The 23,536-nt window shown below is 42.6% G+C and overlaps 1 protein-coding gene across 5 annotated transcripts in view; it reads right to left on the reverse strand.

The window, feature by feature from the left end:
• THADA (THADA armadillo repeat containing) overlaps nt 1-23,536 on the reverse strand; it is a 293,763-nt gene that overhangs the window by 82,416 nt on the left and 187,811 nt on the right. For all 5 annotated transcript variants that reach the window (XM_037066489.1, XM_037066490.1, XM_037066492.1 and 2 more), the window contains one exon: nt 5,776-5,891. In XM_037066489.1, coding sequence (XP_036922384.1) covers nt 5,776-5,891 — 116 coding nt within the window. The remainder of the gene's footprint in view (nt 1-5,775; nt 5,892-23,536) is intronic.

The raw sequence follows: 23,536 nt of genomic DNA on the forward strand, positions 1-23,536 counted from the left end.
CATATATAGTACAACCTCAACTACATTAAAAATGAATAGGAAAAAAGATGAAGTAACTACATACATAAAACTGTTAACCAATATAATAGCGGTTTCCACTGGAAATTGGTAAGATTAGACTTATATTCTCTTCCAAATTTTATACGTGACTAATATTCTATGATAAGCATGTACAACACTGACTAGGAAAAAAAGAAAAAATTTAGTAGGACATATTTTTCTTCCTGGTCATCACATCATCCACAGTATAGTCTGACAGTCCATTCAGTTCACCACATTTACTTAAAGAAAAGCACACATAGACACACACACACTTCTTTTTTTCCTTTTCATAACCAAAGGGGGCACTAGAGAACCAAATTGATTTATAACAAATTTTAGGCCTGACACAAATGGCACACGTGGAGAAGGGGAGAAAGTGAAGTGACTGGCAAGGGGGCGGGTGCTGGGAGACAGCTTCCTCCCAGGCAGCCTCAGAGGCCAGGCGCGGCACTGGCCCCTCTTTGAGCGTGCCCCCGCCCCACCCCCCACAAAGCGGTAAGACAGGTTGCCCCACTCTAGCCACTACCTAAGGCTCTGCCCCACACAACTTACAGGCGCCTTTTCTACAACAGGCTACGCTGCTAAGATGGGAAGTCAAAGCACCTCTATGTAACACACAGAAACAAACACAGGAGGCTGCCAAACTGAGGAGACAAAGACATACGGCCCAAACGAAAGAAGAGAACAAAACTCTAGGAAAAGAACAAAACGACATGAAGATAAACAACCTATCAGACGCAGAGTTCAAAACACTGGTGATCAGGAGGTTCAAAGAACTCACCGGGCACTGCAACAGCATAAGAAAGGCCCAGGCAGCAATGAAAGTTGCATTAAGTGAAATAAAGAAAAATCCACAGGGAACCAATAGTGGAGGGACGAAGCCAAGATTCAAATCAATGATTTAGAACATAAGGAAGAAAAAAGCATTCAATCAGAACAGCAGGAGGAAAAAAGAATTTTAAAAATGAGACTAGAATGAGGAGCCTCTGAGACACCTCCAAACATACCAACATCCAAATCATAGGGATGCCAGGAGAAGACGAAGAACAAGGAACTGAAAACTTACTTGAAAAAAATAATGAAAGAAAACTTCCCTAATTTGGCAAAGGAAATAGACCTACAAGTCTAGGAAGCAGAGACTCCCAAACAAATCGGACCCAAAGAGGACCACACCAAGACAAACCATAATTAAAATGCCAAAGGTTAACGATAAAGAGAGAATTTTAAAAACAGCAAGAGAGAAGCAGAGAGTTACCTACAAAGGAGTTCCCACAAGACTGTCAGCTGATTTCTGGAAAGATACTTTATAGGCTAGAAGGGACTGGCAAGAAGTATTCAAAGAGATGAAAGGCAAGGACTCACAACCTAGATTACTCTATCCAGCAAAGCTGTCATTTAGAATGGAAGGGCAGATGAAGTGCTTCCCAGACAAGGTAACACTAAAGGAGCTCATCATCACCAAGCCCTTATTATATGAAATGTTAAAGGGACCTATATAAGAAAAAGATTAAAAAGTATGAACATTGAAATGACAACAAATTGCACAACTATGAACAATAAATTGCACAACTATTAGAAAAACAAACTAAGCAAACAAGCAGAACAGAGACAGAATTACAGATATGGAGATCATTTGGAGGGCTATCAGCTGGGAAGGGGAAGGGGGTAGTGAGGGAAAATGTGCAGGGATTAAGAAGTACAAACTGGTAGGTATGGAATAGACAGGGGGAGGTTAAGAACAGTACAGGAAATGAAGAAGCTAAAGAACTCATATGCATGACCCATGGACATGAACTAAGGGAGGGGATGGCTAGAGGGAATGGGGGTATCGTGCAGAGGGGAGCAAAGAAGGAAAGTTGGGACAACTGTAATAGCATAACCAATAAAATATATTAAAAAAAACAAAACAACTTTAAGCCCAATATAACAGTAATTTTCTCAAAGTAAATAAACCTTTTCTCCTTAGTCCTACTTGACAGGGTTTGTAAAGTCCTTCCTATGCAGGCAGAGCCTGTGGGCCAGCTGGGGCAGCGGCAGACAGCACCCGACCAGGGACTGCGCCCACAGCCAGCCTCTCCAGCACAGCAGCTGACCCCTGTTCTCACTCAGTTTCTGGCCTGCACAGCTCAGTTTTCCTTCAATAGTTGGTAAACTGCCTTCACACCAAGAGAGAGAGACAGTAAACTGGATTGAGGAGGGAGGAATGGAGAAAAAAGGGGAAGGAAGGGACTTGAAGGATTAATGAGCTGATTTCTATAAAGGCTTTGACATCTTGGAATGAAAAGCGGCCTGTAAGAGCAGAAGCCCAGTCCTCTACTCAGGCCGTGTTGCCAGCTGGCCATTCATCACCAGAAATTCCCCAATAACTCCATGGCTATTGCTTAATCACCTCATATAAATCCCTATTAATCTTGCAAAGTCAAAACACAAATATATGACAAAAGTCTTTATGTGCCCTAATTCCAGGGTCAAAATTTAAAAAACTGAATTGGTTATCCAATGGCTCCAAAGAACTTAAAAAAAAAAATCCCTTCTTTAGGAATCAAAGGACAAATAAATGACACCCTCACTAATGTTTTTGTACTTACTGAACTGCATGAACTCAGACTAATGATCAAATAAACTGTAGGGGGAAAAAGGTGTTGGTGCTAAAATTTAAACCAACAGTTTTTTTTGCAGTAACATTAATGTTTCATAGCTTATACTGAAAAGATTCAGAAAGTCCTTAGTAGGCACAAAGGAACATGTATTCCTCTTTCACGTGTCAATTGTTAGGGACATAAAGGAGCCACTTCAGCAGTGGAATTTGGAGCACTCTGCATTACATTGCCTTTCATGGGAAAGGCAGGTGAGAAGGTGAAGACAGGGCTGGCTTTGAGAAGGGCCCCCTAGGCCCCAGAATGGGCTCATGTGAGCAAGCAGATGCTAGTGCAAACCCCTCCTGCAGCAACACTCTGGGAAGACCTCAGGGACAGGGCAAGCACGTGACAGATCAAAGCTCCATCACTTAGATCCAATTCTTACTTTCTTATTCAGGAACCTCAAGGCTGTTGTGTCAATGATGTGAATAATACAGGGAAACGGATCCATGGCTCTGGAATGCATTGTGTTCTGGCAATGCGTTTTCCTCCCAAACTTTATTTTAGGCTCCAAACACATCCTGATTAACATGGTAAAGTGCGTTGGGCAGTAAGAGGAAGCCTGGTGTTCGGAACCATCGACAGACCACCCACAAAGTGTACAGTTCACACTTGCATAATAAAGTGTTGACTGTACTGGAAACATAAAAAGTGGCTTTCCTGGACTCTCAGCAAGCAAGGTGGAAACCCAGTGAATTGAAGTGATTCATGCCTTTGTTTTCTACGACTGGAAAACCATGGAGAAAAATCAGAGAAGTGGGTGGGGGTGATGATGATGAAAAGCCTGATTAGAAAATTGCAACAAGAACCACAGGGAAGGTTAAAAGAGGCCAGGAGGACTTCTCCAGCTCCAGAGGAGGCTCATGGCAGCTTTGTCATCCATCGTCAGGCATTGCACAACATGCAGGTCTGTTCAGATGGCTGGCCTGTTACTCCATCTCCTCCCTCCTGTCCAAACAGATGGAACAGGCTCATGAAGCCAGTGGATGATGAATTTCTATAAAACCCATGGAAGGGTAGCACGCTACTAGGGCAGAAACTGCTTCCTTACAGAACTTTAAGAACAGGAGATACAGTATTCTGTCTTGGGCCAGTCCAGGCTGGAAGCAAGGGTTTCAGCAGCTGGGTTTCTGGGGAGCCCTGACTTCCTGATAACCTAGAAATAATAGCTGAAGGGTCTGGCCCAGGAATTGGTAAACACCTAAGAGCACAAATGTGATCACAGTTTCCGGTTCTGAAAAAAAGCCTCTGGGGGAGGCTGTCTAAAAGCCACACAAAGCAAACAGGTTAGGGTTATGGAACTGGTTGATGGTCAATTGACCCCTACTCTTTAAATAAAAGAGAGAGAACAAAAACTGGATGGAAAACCATCACTCACTTTATTGGCATTTCAGACACTAAAGAATTTCCCCCATCAACACCCCTGTCCAAAGCTGTAGGTGCTTGGAAAAACTGAAGACTCACATATCCACACACTGAAGAACTCTCCGCTGGCTCCCTTTCACCTGAAAAGTTTCCTTTAGGACTTTATTCATGACGTGGCCCAATTGTTCTTTCAGCTTCATTTTCTGCCACACATACCTTACGCTCACACCAGAAAATCTCTTTTAAAAAATATTTTATTTATTTATCTTTAGAGGGGAAGGAGAGAGGGAGAGAAATATCAATGTATGGTTGCCTCTCATGCGTCCCCTGCTGGGAACTGGCCTGCAACCCAGGCATGTGTCCTGACTGGGAATTGAACCACGATCCTTTGGTTCACAGGCCTGCGCTCAATCCACTGAGCTATGCCAGCCGGGGCCAGAAGAGCTCTTTATAGTTCTCCACACTCACCAGGCCATTTCATACCATCACGCCCTTGCTTGCCTTGCTGTCTGAGCCTGGAATGTTCCACCTTGCCGTGGCCGCTTGGCAAAATGCTACTTGTCTCTTGAAGGGTGCAATGTTGGGTCCCCCTGCCCCTTCTCTGGGCTACTTCTGTACTTACTACATACATTTATTATCACACTTACTATATTGGATGAAAATTATTTACACACCTTTCTCACTCCCTGGGTGTGTCAGCTCCTTGAGGCTAGGACTAGTTCTTCTATATCTGAACTCCTGCTTCTCCTAACACAAAGACCAGTGTGTGACCTGTGCTCAGCAATGCTCTGTTGAATTCCACTGAGTTTCAGGCCTTGCCATATAAGGTGGGAAGCCCAACAAAAGTGAACAGAAGCATATATTTTTAAAAAACAAAAAAACGAGGCTGTTATGTGAGACAACCAACATTCTGATTCTTATTCAGACACAGCACATCACAGCATGAAATGTGGGGGCCTGAGGCCTCCAGCAGAGCAGGTCTGCTGGAGCTCACAGAGGACGCGCTGGGTGTGTGTGTGTGTGGGGGGGAGGCCTGCAGCACCACCGCCCCGCAAACGTTAGAGTCCTGTGACCTGGGTTTTGAACAGTGTTACAGAAAGCATTTCCTACATAGTCAAGGAGAAATTCTTTTGTTCGATCGTCCACACAGAAAATGTTCTAAGTTCTAGAATAAGCAAACAATGGCAAGGCTAAAAAAAAATGTAGTCACCCTTTTCTGCCTTGCTTGTTCAAATGACTCTACTGAAAATCTCAACGTCCGTGTCTGCTTATTCACATCACACCTGTCCTTCAGAGCCTGCTCAGGCTTCACACCAATCTCTAATCTCTGAGTCGCCACAGCACCAAGAGTTTGTACCACACGATTTCATCAATTACTGCCTTTTATTGTTATAACATCTAACACAGGGTTGGGCACATATTAATAAAATAAGCTGGTTTTTATGTATAAAAATCACAGGGTTGAGCAGGTATTAATAAAAATAAGCTGATTGGTGGGCAGATAAAAAGCCATATTACATGTCCCCCAGACACACAGAAGTTTTAGAATAATTGTCAAAAAATATTATTCTTTCTTTACCACAACCCAAAGTTCTAAAAAGATAAATACTCCACTAAGTTTAGAAAACTCATGCCAGTGACCTTTAAAACTCCCACGACTAGAAGCAGCAACTCTCCAATATATTCCTAACCCCTGATAAGGCCTTGCTCCTGAGGGGTTTTAACATACCTCCTGGCCAGCCAGAGTCTGGCTTTGGTACAAAGAGCGATGTCAGCCAGCTCCTGCTGAGAGTACGCATTCATTCTGTATCTGGAGTCTGAGAAGGCTTTTAACAAGTGAAAAACCTAAACCAAAAGAAAAAGAAAAAGCAATTTCTATTGTGAAAATATGTATTTTTTCTAAATACAAGTTCCTCCCTTGTAGGTTTCCTCAAAATAGCCCCCTTGAAGAAAACAGACACCCGCAGCACACAGGCCGGTCTCTCTGCAGAAAGCACAGCACATAGGTGTTGGAGGGTGCGCCAAGCAGCTCGCAACCTGTGTACCTGCGCGCAGCGTACCCGACGCAATTCCAAATACAGACAGCTGCTCTGTGATCAGTCATTTGATACGAGAGCTTAGTAGTTACAGACCTATACACTGATTTTAGCAGAGAAAGGTGGGTACTCTGTGATCAGACAATTATGGGATACAAGAGCTTATCAGGTACAAACGACCTATAAACTGATTTCCCTGAAGAAATGTAAACATCTTTCTCTCTGTTAGCAGCCTCTATTAAAAAATGTACCTTTTAAAATCTGAGAGTCTAAGCTGGTTTACATGTCTGGGTTCATCAGAACAGTCTTGGCTAAAGAAACAGGCGACAGTGACGCTTGCCTTTGCAAATACTGGGCAGTGGCGTTTGTAAACTACTTAGATTGTTTAGCAGTTTTTTGCTGAGATGTCAGGAGTGGAGGCAGCAGTGCAGACACACCCCACTTTCTTACTCTCACATGACATTATATACCAGAATTAAGGAGGAAAAAGAAAGAATTAAGCAGAGGATGACAGATCTGTTGTATCTGTAGCTGCCTGTATTTAGAATGCAGGCCACAGTTCCAGCGGAAACGCGACATAGGACAGGTGCAAGTAAGTGTGCGTGCCCACCTACAGGTGTCTTGGCTTCACACTCACATACGACACCAACAAGGCCTTTGTGAGGAGTACAAGCCTGAAGCTGAGAAAGAAAGTAGACAAGGGCGTAGATGAGATTCTCTGAACTTGGCTATTGCCGAGGAGAAAGACGCATAGCAGAGAAATCCGATGCATAGCAGAGAAATCCTTCAGTCATCCTTATCTGAATCCAGGAGAGGAGGTGGGCAGAGCAAAGCAAGTACAGGTAACACGTGGAGAACTCTGAAAGGCTAGTTTAATAACCAGTTTGTCTTCTTTCCCTGTTGTATCCTTCGCCAGAGCTGAAGGTGATTCTTCCTAAGCACCATGATTCAACTTTTTGTTTTTTCTCTCTCCTGTCACTGAGGGGTATAACTAAGAGTTACATACAAAAGGAGTGTAGAGACAAGAAGCAAGAGGCCAGGAAAAAAAGAGACCTAGAACCATCAGACCCTGAACAGGTAGATGTCAGCAGGTTTTCTGGGATCAGACATTTGCAATTACCAACAAGTACCTGCTGACCTCCTTTTGTTTGTAGAAACAAACTATTTTATGATTCATTTATTTTATGTAACCACCATATATTTTTTCTAAACAGAAGTAACTGTACAGGAGAATGTACACATGTCCTGATGTGGAAACTGAAAATGCTTTCTCGAATAATGGATCTGTTATTTCAGAAGCAACAGATCAAATGTCACTACTTCAACCACACCCCCACAGGGACCCAAACCGCCCGTCGTGAAGTCTGGAGAAATGGGTCTGGCTGGGGCTTCTGTTCTTACGTGGTGACTGCCAGAGTGAAAAAAAATACCTCCCTCTGCCTGAATCCCCACCAGCCTGAAAGAGCTGGCAACATCACTGGGCCTCGCTTCACTTTTCTCCGCAGCTGCACAAAACCAACCACCAGGGCTTTTCATGGTGTCACAGGATTGCAATTAATCAGCAGACACCAGCAAAATACATGGCTGTGGAATTTACTTGTAAAGAAAGCTGCGAGATTTTCAAATGCCTCTCATTTAGAAGCGATCACTTCAAAAATAACTCCTGATGGATGTTTAAACTTAGTCCTATATTTGCTCACCTTGCTTGGCAAAAACAAGCCTGTTTTGAAATGCTTGGTAGCTCTGGTTTATGAAAATCAGCCTACAGGTCCATAATTCTGTCACCTTAGGTACAAGCCACACAACAATTGTATGGAGAACTAAGAGTGTGGTCAAGCCCAGGTCTGGGATAATTTGGAAATAACCTATAATACACAGCTGCCCTGAACCAAACACGGGGAGCCCAGAGCTGCGAATGGTGACTAACTGAATGCACATGAGAACTGTGAGAAGTTCGGTATCATTTTCGGGGTCCCATCTTTACAAGAGGACTCAAACATTGGTTCACAAATGTTTATTAAACAGCCATTACTACCAGGCACTGACTGTCCTAGGAGTTACAGCAGAGAACAGACCCCTGCTCTCGGCAGCTCCCACGCTAGTCATGGATAAACCGAAAGCTTCCCTGACTTTGCCTGGCCGGCAGATAGAACCTACGAGTAGCATTGCCATCACTCTCCTCGGATGCTTCTGGACCTCACCCTCCACCAAGTCCAGAGCACAGCAGCAATTCAACAACCTTTTGCTGAGTTGGTGTCAATATTTGGTGCCTCTTCCCTTACTTGCATTACCTCTGCCTTTGGGACACATGCCGATGGGTTTGGGGCAGCTGCTGCATGTGCAAACCCCTTCTTGGGGGTGGAGAGCTAAGTAACACTAATCTCATGGGGGAAGCAGAAAGGCCAGATGAGTGGCTAGAATGCGGCCCTAGGGCAAAGAGTGGGAGGAGCACACAGTTTGGAGCCAGGTGGACGTGGGTGTAAACCGGGTACTATTAACGGGGCTTTGGGCAACTTACTTCACCTGCTTCCTCATGGTACAATAACATCTGTATTACAGGATTATAGAAAGACTTAACAGTATATACGGTACTTGGAACACACTATTCGCTTGAGAAAAATGTTAGTTCTCTTCCTTTTTCTGTCTGCACCCTCCCTTCCAGAAATAGACAGAAAGAGTGATAACTTGTGTTTGGCCTGGAAAAAAATCTTGCCTGAATTGGGAGAACAATATACAAATAGAGAAACCTAAATACTAAAAAATTTTAAGGGTATTAAAATGGTGGTATCCCCCCCCCCAAAAAAAACAGTAAGCCTGAATGCAAACTATGAACTTTAGTTAATAATAATAAGGTGTCAATATTGGTGTATTTACTGTAACAAATGTACTATTCCAACACAAGATATTAATAATAAGAGAAAACTGGGAAGGGGCTGGGAGGAGAGGAATATATGGGAAGTCTTTGTACTACCTGCTCAGTTTTTCCGTAAGCCTAAAATTGTTCTAAAGAGAGCTATTAATTAAAAGAAAAAATTGGGACTGCTCAGGGGACAGAGAGCAAGGGGCTGCGTGTGACAAGAGCACAGCCGGGGACGTGTGCAGGGGGTAGGAAGGCACAGCAGGAGGGGTGGTCGGGTCAGACCAAGAAGGCTCATAGATGCAACATCAAGGAATGTGTGTGTATTCTATTCCGTAGGCGGCAAAGACCTCTTCAGAGAGAGCTCATAAGTGATTGGATCTGTAATTTGGAAAAAAAGGCCAGGGCAATGTAAAGGCTGGATTGGGCAAAGGGGGCATCGGCAACAGTCTAGGTAAGAGGTGGTGAGGGTGGGACCCAGAGGCTGGAAACTAAGGGCCTATGGGTCACAGGTGGCCGCAGATGTTTTATTTGGATTACATGGCATTTCAAAAATACCATGAATTAGGAGATTTCCTTTATGAATTGGGAGATTTCACACAAAAATCATCCCGAGCCCCAACTTCTTTTGAAAAATCAGAACACCTGGCGGTCCTGGAGACACGCCCTGCAGAGCGGCAGTCACCTGACTGGGCTGGGCAGCTGCAGCGGGCCCCTTGGACGGGAAGGGCACGTACACCACCATCCTCACTACTGCCTAGTACTCACAGTCCTTCAGGTGGAGTGTCAATGCCCCTTATCACTGCTCTTATGTTCCCCTCCCAAACTTATGGAGAATCAAGAAGTAAATGAAATATTTACTGAATCCAAATCTCTATGAAAACAAAGTGTGAAAACAAGGGATGGATCAAGAGGGCTGCAGGTTTATGTCCATCCCCCTTACATTCACTTACTGCCTGAAACGCACAGGACTGAATGACGAGGAAAGGATATATTTGAGAGACATTCTGGAGGCTGAACAGGCAGCACTTGGTGACTATTGCTTTAGACATGGAGTTGAGGGTCAGGAAGGAGACTCAACTCAAGCAGCTGGGGACAGAGGGCCATCCTTCAAGACAGGGATCACAAGAGAACATACAGCAGTTCTGGGAACGAGGCAGGGTGATTTAATGAGTTTGATTAGGAATATCCGGCGATGACTGCTCCAGTTAGGGAAATACATTATACAAACCAGGAATTCTTTTTTGAGAGTGGCAAGGAGCTCCATTAATAATCACATTGGGACCAGGACACCTGGTTACCTCCAGTTATGGCAGGCCCTTTAGAAAAGCTTAGAGTGGGTTTAGAGATGTGTCCAGCAAAAGAAATGGGAGAAAGCTTTGTTGACTTAAGAGACCTGTGACCCAGTCATAAAGAGACCACAAAACACAAAGGAAGCAACCAAGTGCAAACCAACAGCATCGCCCTGGACTATCACAGGCTCGGGATGCCCAGAGATGAGGTGGTTCATGCCTGCTCTGAGAGGGGGTGGTCATGGAGCAGCTGGAAGTGGACTAGACTTCTTGCCCCCAAGATGCATACCTTAGCGCAACTCTGGGAGGGTCTGTGAAAAGTCTGGAGAACCTGGAAGCAGTTACCCGCTGTCCGCCCCCACCTCCACCCTAAATACAGACAGGCTCAGGGAGGCTTCCAACCACTTGTGCAAGCATGGGGTCCATTTGGGCTGCTCTGGATCTTAAAAGGGACTCCACAGAGCAAATGTAACGCTCTCTGAAAAAACGCTACAGGCCTAAAAAAAGGCACAAGGCAGGTCCTGAAAAAACTTGCACTGCACCAGTAAAATATGTCTGGTTTATGCTGCTAGACTGAAATAGGGACTTGTGTTAGACAAGATCGAGATGATAGACGGCTGTTCGGGAGTGCAGCGCCGAGAGGGGTTTTCCTCTTCACCAAGCACGGCTTCCGGGCAATTTTCCCCGGTATAAAGTCAACAGCAGCAGCTGAGCTCCAGAGCAGCAGGCTCCAGCAATAACAGGACCAGGTTAGGCAGGTCATGAAAAAGAACAACTCTAAAGAGAAAAAGGGTGTCCATTTCAGAAGTCAGATATAAGTGGGTGAATGTATCGTAATTGTTAACAATCCCCACCCTCCGAAGATCAACAAATCTACCCACTTTGGTGACTGTATTTTCTTAAAAACAAATTACGCCCTTCGGCGGCGTGCAGACTGGGGGTAAATGATCGCTTCTGCCCCTATCACATTCGGCCAAGTATAAAATTTCCGCATCTGCCATTTTGCCTAGCTCTCTCCCTGCGCTGCTCCGACCCCCACAGCTAAGTCCGAGCCACATTTTTCCAAGCTCAGTGTTTACATAGGATTTTATTTCGGCTGGTAAAACATCTGTATTTTTTCAGGGACTTAAATAAATGATCTATGCTGGGAATGTACAGTATAGGGTGATGTCAGGCCCCCTTTTTTCTCGACTCACTGGGCAGAACAGGCAAACATTGTTTCAGCCTGTCGTTGGGAATGTGAATATTTATCCTGTCGATTTAATTCATACAAACAGAACGAAAGGCAGGCAGGCAGGCAGAAGTTTTTTATGGCTTTAAGTCAGACTGAAGTGGGGGGTGGGTGGTGAGTACGGGGGTGGCTGACAGAGGAATCTAAACTTTCTAATTCACAGAAACACGCCTGATCATATAACTCTCGGGAAATGGAAGTGGATACAGCAAAATTCTTTAAAAGGCAGACTGTGTGTGTGTGTGTGTGTAGACGGGAAAGTAAGAGAGAGAAGTTCTCTAACTTACTTGTCTCTTCTAATTATTAAAACATGGTTTAGGACTTAGTTCTTTTCAGTCTCAGGAATATTAATCATATCTCTAACATTACTGCAGGCTTCTTAGAAGCACCCCTCTTGCCCCTGACTTCCACAATGTAGGGCACAGTGCTTGTTGGATGTATGTGCCTAGCTAGGTCACCCGTGCAGGGAGCTCAACACAATCTTTTTTTATTGATGGACCCGCTGTTACCAGCCCTGGAAGGTCGGTGCAGACTGGAGACACAACCCTGGGATGCTTAGGCCACTCAGCCTGGTCATCCCTGCAAAAAAGGGCTTCATGGACCAGTGCCAGCCACACAATTCCCCACCAGTCTGACCCCTGGCTAGAGGGTAGGCCAGGAAGTACTTCAAGCGGTCACTCCCCAAACTTCACCCTGTTTATCAGATGAGAGCACATCCTTAGGAAGGTCTTGGTGAGTTCCAAACGGTGATACCTCGCTGTCTTGAGAGAAGGTCATTAACTGCAAAGTGTAATTGCTTCTGGGTTGGGGAAAGAATCATAGGAAATAAGCCATGAGTATCTTTAAGGACTGAAATGTACAAAAACAAGAAGTCTGCAGGGGCCTGGAAATTTACTTTGTGTCTCAAATGCACTCCCTCCTTTCTAATAACACTCATGCAGCTCTAGTTCCGGAACCAAAAGACCCTACACCTAGATCATGAAAACAACTTAACCGGTAACTGGTCTTTGCCTCCAAAACTTATTTTACACACAGCTGCAGAGAAATCTTAAAGCCGAGCCCTGATCATGCTAATCCCAAATTCAAAATCCTCCAGTAATTTCTAGCCTCCAGTAGCATTTACTGGGCACTGACGGCTCAACGCACCTCTCTAGGTTTACCCCTACTTCCTCCACTTCACATACCTATTCTGCGGCCCCATGGGGCAGAAGTGTTCTCATTCCCGACAACTTACATGTGTTTTTCTGTTCAGGATGTTCCTTCCATCTCTCCCCATCCTCTCCAACTCTGCTTGTTGACATTCCATTCCTACTGTAAGGCCCACCTCCATAAAACCTTCCTCAGCTTTCTTTAGCTGCCCCCCCCCCCAAGATTTATTTACTTTTTTTCCTACTCGTTTCAGCTCATTTCATTTGAGACACACACATACACATTTTTAGCTTTATAATCATGTTGCCACAGTTATCAACCTACATTTTCCCTTTCCTGGAGCAGAGCTCTTTGAAGAAAGGGACTGTGGCCTGTTCTTCACAGCCCCTGGACCCCAAGGGTAGGTAGCTTTGTCTGTGAGACAGAAGGGCCTCACAGAGGATTTTTTGATTTGTAATTCTACCATGTCCCCTTGCCAGGGGTGGCAGAAGCAGAACCTATATTCACAGCCACAGTTGGGGTACTGAACCTCTCCAAACATTCCCCCCAACAAAGGTGTTGGGGGAAGTACATAGCATTAAAAAGGACAGTGAATATACACTGTTCTGGATCACCTCTAGCCCAGTGCTCCAAATTTTACAGTGCAATTAGGAGTCCTGGCACCCAGAAAAAGCATCATGGACCCCAAGCTGTTGGTTGGGTAAAGGCAAGTTTTAGAAAGTGATATTAAATGTAGTCAATCTTAACTCAACATACAAACAAAGACTTGCACGTAAAGAATTAACAATTTACAAACTGATACAATATCTGTTCTAACTAAAGAGTCCTTTACTTTAGGACACAAATACATAAGGTCTGTCCAGAAAGTATCCAGCCAGGTACTATGAAAAATAGAGACATTTATTGAAGAAGATGAAAGAAACACTGTACATAGGACAAGGACGTTTCTGTCCTCTTCAAAATAGGCACCTTGGGACCTCACAGTTTTCCCAGAGTCTCTTCCACTGTTCAAAACACTCTACGAAATACTTTGTTGTGATTGCCATCAGCTGCCCTGTCGTATTTTCCAGAATCTCACGGACAGTCTGAAATCTCTTCCCTTTCAAAAGTGATTTAGTTTTAGGAAAAGCCACAAGTCGCAGGGCACTAAATCTGTGCTGTAGAGGGGCTGAGTCACCTGGGTGATTTGATGTTTTGACAAAAAACTCTGCACAAGACGTGATGCGTGAGCAGGCGCATTGTTGTGATGCAGCTGCCAGTCACCAGCTGCCCACAGCTGTGGCCTTCTGAATCATCTGAAAAGTTTCCATGGAGGAATGTTCAAGCTTAACACAAAATTTAATGCAGATCTGTTGCTCTGCTCACTCATTTTGAGTATGATGGCCACACAGTGTACATGCTCACTCAACAGTGTCTACCACCCCACTAATACAGTGAAGTCGTCATTGTTTACACATGTGCATTCCAGTCCACTCTCCTTGGCTGCCAGGTTACATCCACGTCACACAAACTGTTCTTGTTATATTAACAATAGCTGGACTTTTTCCAGACAGACCTCTTATTTCTAAAAAGCTATGTATAAAGTTTTTGGAATTACAAACTATTTGTAAAATGAGTCCCAGTTTAAATTCTTTAGAAGAAGCTTTATTATACTTGGTAAAACTATCAAGTTGATTTTTCTGCAAAAGAAGTTTTTAAAAAAGACTTCGAGAAGGGAAGAGGAAAGAAAGCAGATACAGCACAGAGATGAAATCAGTGTTAAACAGTTTATGATCTAGTGCATATGTGTTCATAAATAATTAAAATTCACAGTATAAAACAGTAAGTTCTGTAAAGAGAGGTAAAGAATAGAGGGGACAGAAATAAACTTGCAAGAAATACGGTAGATGATAAAGGTGATATTTAAACAGTAATAAAAAGACTGATTTATTCTCTAAATGGTATTAAGACAACCAACTAGTTTTTTTGGAAATAATACAGTTGGAACCCTATCCAAAGTCTTACATTGAAATAAATTCCTGATGGAGAAAACAATCAAATATATATATAAAAAAAACAACTATAAAAATACTAGAAGAAAATAGGAAAATGTTTTATAATCTTCAGGTAAAAATAGGCTGTCAACATAAAAATGAAAAACTTTTATATAGTAAAAACTACTGGGAATATTGAAAAGTAAAGACAAAAGGGGTAAAATATTTGCCAGTCTCCCTAAGGAACAAAACTCTTGTAAATCAGTGACCAAAATGAAAGTAACTGAATGATATGTGGCAGGGAGTCACAAACTTCTCCATTCATAGCACCTCGGTAATCTTTTCACGGTGCCTCTAGGCCAAAAGAAATTCCTAATAGTTCCATTTATTAAGTAGTTAAGTCCAAACAACCTAATAAGTATTTATGCCCTAATAATTTAGGAACTGTTTGAAAGAATAATACACATAAGTTGAAAAAAATATTTTGATTTCATTCTTTATTAACCACAAATATGTACTAATGGGATGTGTGTGCCTACTGGATACTTCACAACTTTCCAAGCCTCAGAATCGCTGGGCTCCACCACCCTCATTCCTATTCCATATTGATTTTCTCATGGTACTTGCTTTTTGTTGCAGCAACAATCAAATAGTCAACTTTGCAAAGATATATAGCATGTTTGAAAGGAATGCAGTGTAAGCTAATGTTGATAACTGTAAATGACTTCAAGCTAGTAGTTCTCATAATATCTCACAGATGGTGGACGTCCTTGGGTTTCTCTCCCATATTTAACATTTCCCACAGAGCTCTGGCACACACTTTGGGAAATGCAAATATTTAGCAAAGAATATAAACAAACAACGCACAGATGAAATACAAATGGTCAATAAATATATGAAGACATGTTTAACATCATTAATGTTTAAGGAAGGGTAATTAAAACAATAAAATTTTTAAAAACATTTTTTTCTTAAAACTTAGTAGGTAAAAAAAACCAATACTCTCATTCATCATTGGTGGGTAGACTGTCACAACCTCTTCTGAGGGGCAACCAGCAGGGCCATCTCGTTGCCCATACAATTTTTTTCTATACAGTGGCCTGCCCTGGGGCTGGACAAAGCAGCAGCTTGGATGTCTGGTAGTTGCTGTCAACAGGGAAAACACACATTTCCTTCAGTCTTCCTATACCCACTTCTAGGACTTTGTCTCATAGACACAGAGGTATGGGCCAAGGTAACACTGACTCTACCAGGGAAATTTAGAAACAACCAATACAGGTCCAACTGACAACAGTTATGGGATATTCCTACAAGTATCCCATCATATAAAGCCAAGCTACATAGCTATTATGTAAATGTTGTAGATTTACATAGGACACACTAAGTGAAAAGCAAACAACAAAAATAATATGATACATTTTTATTGATACCAAATTATTAACAGTACAGGTAAGATTTTTTTTTTAAGTTTGATGATTTTTTTGAATGGGCTACCATTAGCCAAGTTTGGGACAATTTTATTTTTTTAATTTATTTTTACTTTTTGATTTATTTTATTTTTATTTTAGGAGTAAAATTTTATTTTAATTTATTTTAGGAGTAATATTTTGTTGAAATTTTTTATAATTTAGAAAGCTTTATAGTAAAAATGTATTATTTTTTTAAAAAACTTTTTTAGGGAGATAATTATATCCTCATAACAATAGCGGAGTGGTACTTTCCAGTGACTTCTCACAGAACCGCCGTGCCGCATCACGGCCAGAAGACGGACACCAGCACACTACTGTTAACTAGGCTGCGTGACTTATTCCGTTCTGCCAGTTTTTACACATATTCACTTGTGTGTCTGTATGAGCAATTAAATTTTTTTATTAATTTTAGAGAGAAGGAGAGAGGGTTTTCCCTCTCTAGAGAGAGAGAGAGAGAGAAAGAACATTAATTTGTTACTCTCCTTATTAATGCATTCATTGGTTGCGTCTTATGTGTGTCCTGACTGGAGATTGAACACGCAACCTTGGTGTATTGGGATGACACTCTAACCAACCCTGCCATGGCACGCGTGAGCAACTTTCTCCCATGCATGGGTCTGTGTAACCACCACCACAATCAAGAATACAAACGACCCTATCACCACAAAGAAGGAATGCATTATTTTTGGAATCAGAAACAATAAAAGTAAAATAATATTCTTTTGATCATGTATTCTCTAACTCCATACTCAGTGTTAAAATCCACATACTAATTATTGGTAAAGGTGGCTGTGCGCTATTTTTCACTAGGATACAGAAATGAAAGAAAAGGAACTTTTCAATGCATCCAAGAGAAAGCTAGGACTTTCCAGGGCTCCTCCTGGTCTGTCCCTTTGACTTCTCAGACCTGTGCTCCATGAGGTTGGAGGAGCAGTCGGAGGAGAGGCCCACTGAGGGTAGGGAGGGCTGGTAACAGGGGTGGTGGGGCTGGCACTCTGAGAGTTGCAGTAACATCCCCAGCGCTGTCTCTTCAGCAAGCAAAACCAAAGCAAATGCCAAGTTAATGTATTAATCTGCATTTTCTAGATTCAGTGTTGCCATACAATCTGCCTTGTAGGAAAGTCTGACCAACAGAAAACCGGCTTTCAGCATCAGGTCTTTGGGCTGGTAACAAACACACTTGCCCCGAGCTGCCCAGTGAGGGGGGTTGAGAAAAAGGCCCTGAAAACCTGCGCCTGGGCTGCAGCCAGCCTCGGGAGGCTGCTGGCTGACAGAATATTGCAATAATAGAGTCCTCCTTCTGAAAAATGAATGTGGAAACTTTTTTTTGACTCTTCAGGTTGCAGCTTATTTCAAAGGTCATCAAAGTAAACAAAGGAAAAGACTGTGAATCTTTATAAGTCAGAAAGTGACAACCTGTTTATAAAGCAGCAGTTTATATTTTCACATGACGGAAGGAAAAAAATGATTCCTCTAAGCCCCTGGGAATAGAGATTTGGGTGGTTCCCTCTCCCACCCTCCCCAGTTTGTTTGTCCGTTCGCCGGTCAACACCTCCAGCAGTGAGGTCTGGGAACATCTGCTGCACCCAGCTCATGTGGAACTGTGACAGTCTGCTGGATGGCTGGGCTTTGTGGAACAAACCAGGCAGTGTCTCAAGAAGTAAAAGCCTCTGCAGCCCTTGCTGATAACTGCCTTCCGTAACACTGCTGAGTGCATGTGACGTCCACAGTGATACAGGCGGGCTGCACACAGCAAGGCCTCTCCAAATCTTGAGCCCTGTCTCCTGTGAGGGCACCTTGTTCAGAGAGGGGCGATTTCATGCAGTCCATCTGAAACAAAAGGCCAGTGGACCAGTCCCATGCACATCCCTCAGATCCCTGAGACTGACCGAAGACCTCTTCTCACTCGACAGTTTTCTTGCTTGAGCTGAAAATAAACTCTGGACAATCTTCTGACTGGATTTTGTATCTATTATTAGACATATTTCAAAATAATGAAACTAGATGACATTAAAACAATAATCTAGAAGGTACTTTTTACATAGGATGCCATGTTAATTAATCATGTGCTTCCAAGTCTATTCTAAAGACAGCCTATTACTTCTACTTGCCCATTAAGGCCCAGCTCAGCAGCTCCCTCTGTGAAGTTCTCCCTGGCAATTCTAGGTCGTGGCAATCTCTCCATCCTCCCATCCCATAGTATTTATCATCTGAACCACTCATTTGGCACCTAAGATATGTTGCCTTGATTGCTATTTATCTTTTTATGTAAACCGTGTTGTTTTATCTCCTACAGAGCCTCACTGGAATGCGAACGTTTGTTGATTTGACTTTAAATTTAAGTCAATTGCCATGTGGGCTGAGATAAACAGTACTTTCAAGGCAACAGTTAACTCAATAGTGAAAGTAAACACCAAGACTGCCTGCAAATGGCTGGCTTACAAAGATGATCAATGAATACAAGTCCTTGAGATTGGAATGGGTTTGCGGTGTGGGCCATCAGCCTGCTTTCCCTAGCCTACTAACATGCTGTGTTATCTCCATGAATTCATCATCTTCCAAGCCTACCTTGAAGAAACTCATACTCTTCCCCCTAAACCTACTTCAGTTCAAGCACTGGTGCCTCTGTGCAATCACTTCTCGCAGAAACTGCTAAGTTTATTTGTTGAATAAATGGCCGAACGAAACAATGAGTCTTAGTAGCTATCTATAATCTTTTGGCCTTCTCCTTTCTATATATATATAAAATTTAAAGATTTTACTTATTTTTTGAGAGAGGGGAAGGGAGGGAGGAAGAGAGGGAGAGAAACACCGACATGTGAGGGAATCATCGATGGGTCCCCTTTTGCATGTCCCCAATCCGGGGCCTGGCCTACAACCCAGGCACGTGCCTGACCAGAAATCAAATCTGTGACCCTTTAGTTTGCAGGATGTTGCCCAACCCACTGAGCCACACCAGTCAGGGCCCCTTTCACTATATTGCTGGAAGGCTATGAGGATCAGATTTAGAAAAGTTCTAAGAGAAGTTGTCATGGATTCCCCCCTCCCCCCCAAACAAGCCCTCCCAGCCAAACAGAGGGTGACTGCAATGGGACAATGGGACATTCCCCTTGGTACCCTTGATTCATGCTGAGAAATATTAGTCTTTAGACCAGTGGCTCTAAAACTGGGCATTGTCAAGAAATATTTTTGGTTGAAAGGGGATGCTACTAGCATCTATGGGTAGTGGGCAGAGATGCTGCTGAACAACCTACAACGCACAGGGCAACCCCTCTCAACAAAAAATTACCCAGCTCAAAATGTCAACAGTACTGAGGTGGAAAGAGCCTGGCTTACTGCAGGAGCTCAGGCTTTGTAGTCAAGACCGAGCTGGTGACCTTGGGAATGTTATTATATAACGAACCTTAATTATTATAACGAACCTCTCTGATCCTTAATTTCCTCACCTATAAAATGGAGCTGATAACACCATGTCATGAGGCATTGTTATGTCTAAAAGATAATTAGTGCAAAAAGTTCTTTGGAATTACTCTTTCACAATTAGTCATCCTTATTAATCAATGAATGCCCTGTGTATGGTTCTAATTCTTCAGTGCACTTCAGGCATCTCTCTGTGCTGGTAGAGAAAGGAGACTCGCTTCGCCCCTCTGCATTCATCTGGCGTACCTATGTTCTCCTGGTTGTGAGTTATTAAGTAGCTTTCTTACTCTTCCGTGGTATTTGCTCGTGTCCTTTCTTTGGCAGTTGTTTTTGCTTGGCCACTGGACTTCTCTGCCTGTTGCAGTAACGGTCGGTAGCGATACTCTTTTAGTGGTCTCTGATGATTTTTCCAGAAACTGCTTTCTAAACTAATTATCTTACTGCAGCTCATAACAATAATCAAGTGTGTGGCAAGGGTAAGTTAAGGATTATGCCTGGTGTTTTGAGAAGTACAGTACTTTTTATCAAGTTTGCCCTTTTTGTCACAAGCTACATTTTCTCCATTTGTGATTTACATCTAGAGTAAGTGGTGCCATTCAGTGTTTCAGAAGAATAATTTGGTAACCCTTGAAGACATTAGTTCTGTTAGCTATGACCTCAAGAGGTTTATCTTTGATACTTTTTCCAATAGAGCACACTCCATAAATTCACGTATCCAGAGGTCAAATTTCCAGCTCCTTTCGTAAAGGCAATTTGTAAATAGTTTTTTTTTTAATTTCTCAACTTAGCACAGATTTAGCCAGTTAAACAGGTTCTCTGCAATTCTACCAAATAAAAAATAAGTTAAATTTCACTTAAAAAAGTGAAATACTGTGCTTGCTTGGATAGCTCCAGTTTCACAGACTGAAACTGGAACGATAGAGAAGACAGGCGTGGCCCCTGTGCAAGGACGGCAGGGACGACTCGCAGACTCGGGAAGCGTTCCACGGTTTTTTATGGCCCAGGAGTAAATTCAGCATAAAATAATTGCTAATGTATAGAAGTTTAAAAAAAGTGAAATACCAACAAATGAAAATTAGTGTCTAGTAAACTATATACAAATGCAGTTAATAAAAGATTTAAGAAGGGTGGGTAAAGGAAAGCCTCACTTTCTGAAGAATGTGAAGTTTTACTTTGGGAAAAGTCACAGATAAAGAGACCTGGGTGGGTCTGAAATTGCATACACACAGTTGGTAGTTAACCCTCCATGACCACCTGGGTCTTCGTATTTCTCACATCTTCAGCAATTGCAGTGAAAAACGCAGGATAGTCGATTGTTTCAATCAGATTAGAGTATGAAGGTGGGTGAAGGAGGCAGAGATCTATAGCACAGTGGAAGACTACAAGGAGAGATCATTAAGTTTATGGAGAATATCTCTTTTTTTTAAAGATTTTATTTATTTATCTTTAGAGAGGAAGGGAAGGAGAGGAGGAGAGAAATATCAATGTATGGTTGCCTCTCGTGAGTCCCCTGCTGGGAACTGGCCTGCAACCCAGGCATGTGCCCTGACTGGGAATTAAACTGCGAACGTGTGGTTCGCAGGCCCAAGCTCAACCCACTGAGCTACACCAGCCAGGGCTGAGAATATCTCTTAATACTGGAGGAAAATGAGGCCGAGAAACAAGTTATTAGTGCTCCCAATGAAGTTACTAACTGAAATAAGAAATTAAGAGTCCCTCTATTTCTATGAAAAAAATATTAGAGTTCCTCAATAAAATTAAAAATAGAATGACCATAGGATCCCACTTCTGAGTATATATTCAAAAGAATTGAAAGGAGGGTCTCAAAAAGCTATTTTTACATCTCGTTCATAGCAACATTACTCATGATAGCGAAAAGATGGAAGCAACTCCAGTGCCCACTGACAGATAAATGAATAGACAAATGTGGTATGTACACGTAAATGGAATATTATTTATCTATAAAAGGGAAGATATCTTGACATAGACTACAACAAGGACGACCTTTAAGGATATTATGCAAAGAGAAATAAGCCAGTCATAAAAAAACCCCAAATATTGTATGATTCCACTTATATGAGGTATCACAGACAGTAAAACTCATGGAAACATTAGTGGAACGGTGGCTGCCAGGAGCTGGGGGCGGGGAGAAACGGACCCGCTGTTCACTGGGTCTGCAAGGTTCAGTTTTGTGAGATGCACAAGTTCCGGAGGGTGGGTGCGCAGTGATGTGAACATATGGGGCGGGCGAGAGTAGGGTTACAGCTGTAAGCAAAACAGAGTTTATTCTTGAGTTGTTCATTCATTGTTGCATTATTTATTTGTGTCACAACTATAAACCTACTTTTGTCTACCGTTGTATCTAATGCTACTGAACTGAACACTTAAAAATGGTTAAAATGGTAAATTTTATGTGCTACTGATCACAGTTAAAATTTTTAAAAGTTTAAAAAAGATGTCCTACATTCAAGTCACCAATATGGAATACTGTAATACTGTGTTTGGTATCATTCTGGGGAATGTCTACAGTTCTCTAATTACAGAGGTCTTCCACCTACTATGAAGCCTCGTGATATAAACATCTAACCTCAGAGTGTATACCTGAAACGATACAATGCTGTACGTCAGCCGTACTTCAAACACTTCAAAACAAAGCCTTGCGGGCGAACTGCACGTTTGATTTTGAGTAGCAACAGTACTGTGAAACCGTATTAACTAGATGCCCTCAGAATCCCATTGTGACTTCTTTTAACCGTTACAAAAATTAGCATCGGGTGCTAATTAAAAATAGTCAAGTCTATCAGTAGGGGCAGGCTATCAGGTTGTGTGAACTGTGGAGAAAGGGAGAGTTTTGAAGCGACACGGAGATGCTGAAATGTAGGAGCAGAGTTTAATAACCCGTTTTATTACTTTTTCTAGTGTCCACTGCTTTTCCTGTCTCTCTACTACCGTGGGGGAAAGAGGACACAACCACTGAGACTAAATTCTTTGACAAAGTTTAATTTTTTAAACTTTCTCCATTGCAGACTATTTAAAAAAGAATTATGCTCACCAGAGAAGACATCGTTGAGGTTTTACTATGATCTGTATGCCTCTCCGAGTCATCTTCAGGAGGTACGAAAGCTTGCTTCATGTCACAGTGGTGCTGACCCTGAAACTGTCCCTCGAGTGCCATACCTGCTTCCTCTTTGCTCACAGCTAAACACCCTCTCAACCTTTTGGCCTCTTTCATGATCCCCACTCCACGCCACTTCTTAAAACACTACTGATTATCTTTCATTTAGTTACGCTGAAATCTGTTCAAAATTTCAGAAACTTACCAATTCAACTTAACATTAAGATAGGCCTTTTCTGCTCTTCTCCATCCTCCCAGTCCTTATCCAACCCAATACTATACACAGGTCAGGAAACCTACTGGCTGTAATCCATATACTTGCTTCTCTAGTTCACTATAGCAAAGACACCTCTCCCAGTACCTCTCGGGACCCAGCGGTGAAGCTGAAATCATACAACCAACTTCCCTCTGTCGCTCTGGATGAGCATGTCGTAAAGACTGCTGACCTCCCTGATTCTTGTGAGATGTGTCATGAACAGTTGTTATTGCTGTCTCTGTCCTGGTTTCCCACGACTCTTACTTCATGCCCCTTGATCTTGACCACAAAACACTGTTACTAAACAGCTCACTCAGTCTCCCGATTCCTCCACTCCTGCCTTTGGTCAGTCTTGCCAGCTGCCCTTTAAACTTGGACAAGTCTCCACGTGCATCTGCCAAGATGCTATTGCAAATGCTTCCCCCTTACTCGTGTCTGCCTGACTGCTCTCCATATAACGACAGAGGGAACCCTTCCTAGAGCAGAAGAAAATAAGTGATGAAATGAAATCCAGCACACGCTTTGCCCGTTAAATAGCTGTGCTTAGAAACGTCAAGATCTTATTGCCTTTATGGTCCTTTAAATTCAATGGAAAATTATCTAGACATATAATTTTCAACACCTGGGGGGTAAATCTCTGTTATCTCCTGGATCTGACGCAAGAGTCACTCACACCTTATAGTAACTTAATT

Source organism: Sturnira hondurensis, unplaced genomic scaffold (assembly GCF_014824575.4).
Source record: "Sturnira hondurensis isolate 20B ecotype Veracruz unplaced genomic scaffold, ASM1482457v3 Scaffold0016663, whole genome shotgun sequence".
In the NCBI taxonomy this organism is placed as follows: domain Eukaryota; kingdom Metazoa; phylum Chordata; class Mammalia; order Chiroptera; family Phyllostomidae; genus Sturnira; species Sturnira hondurensis.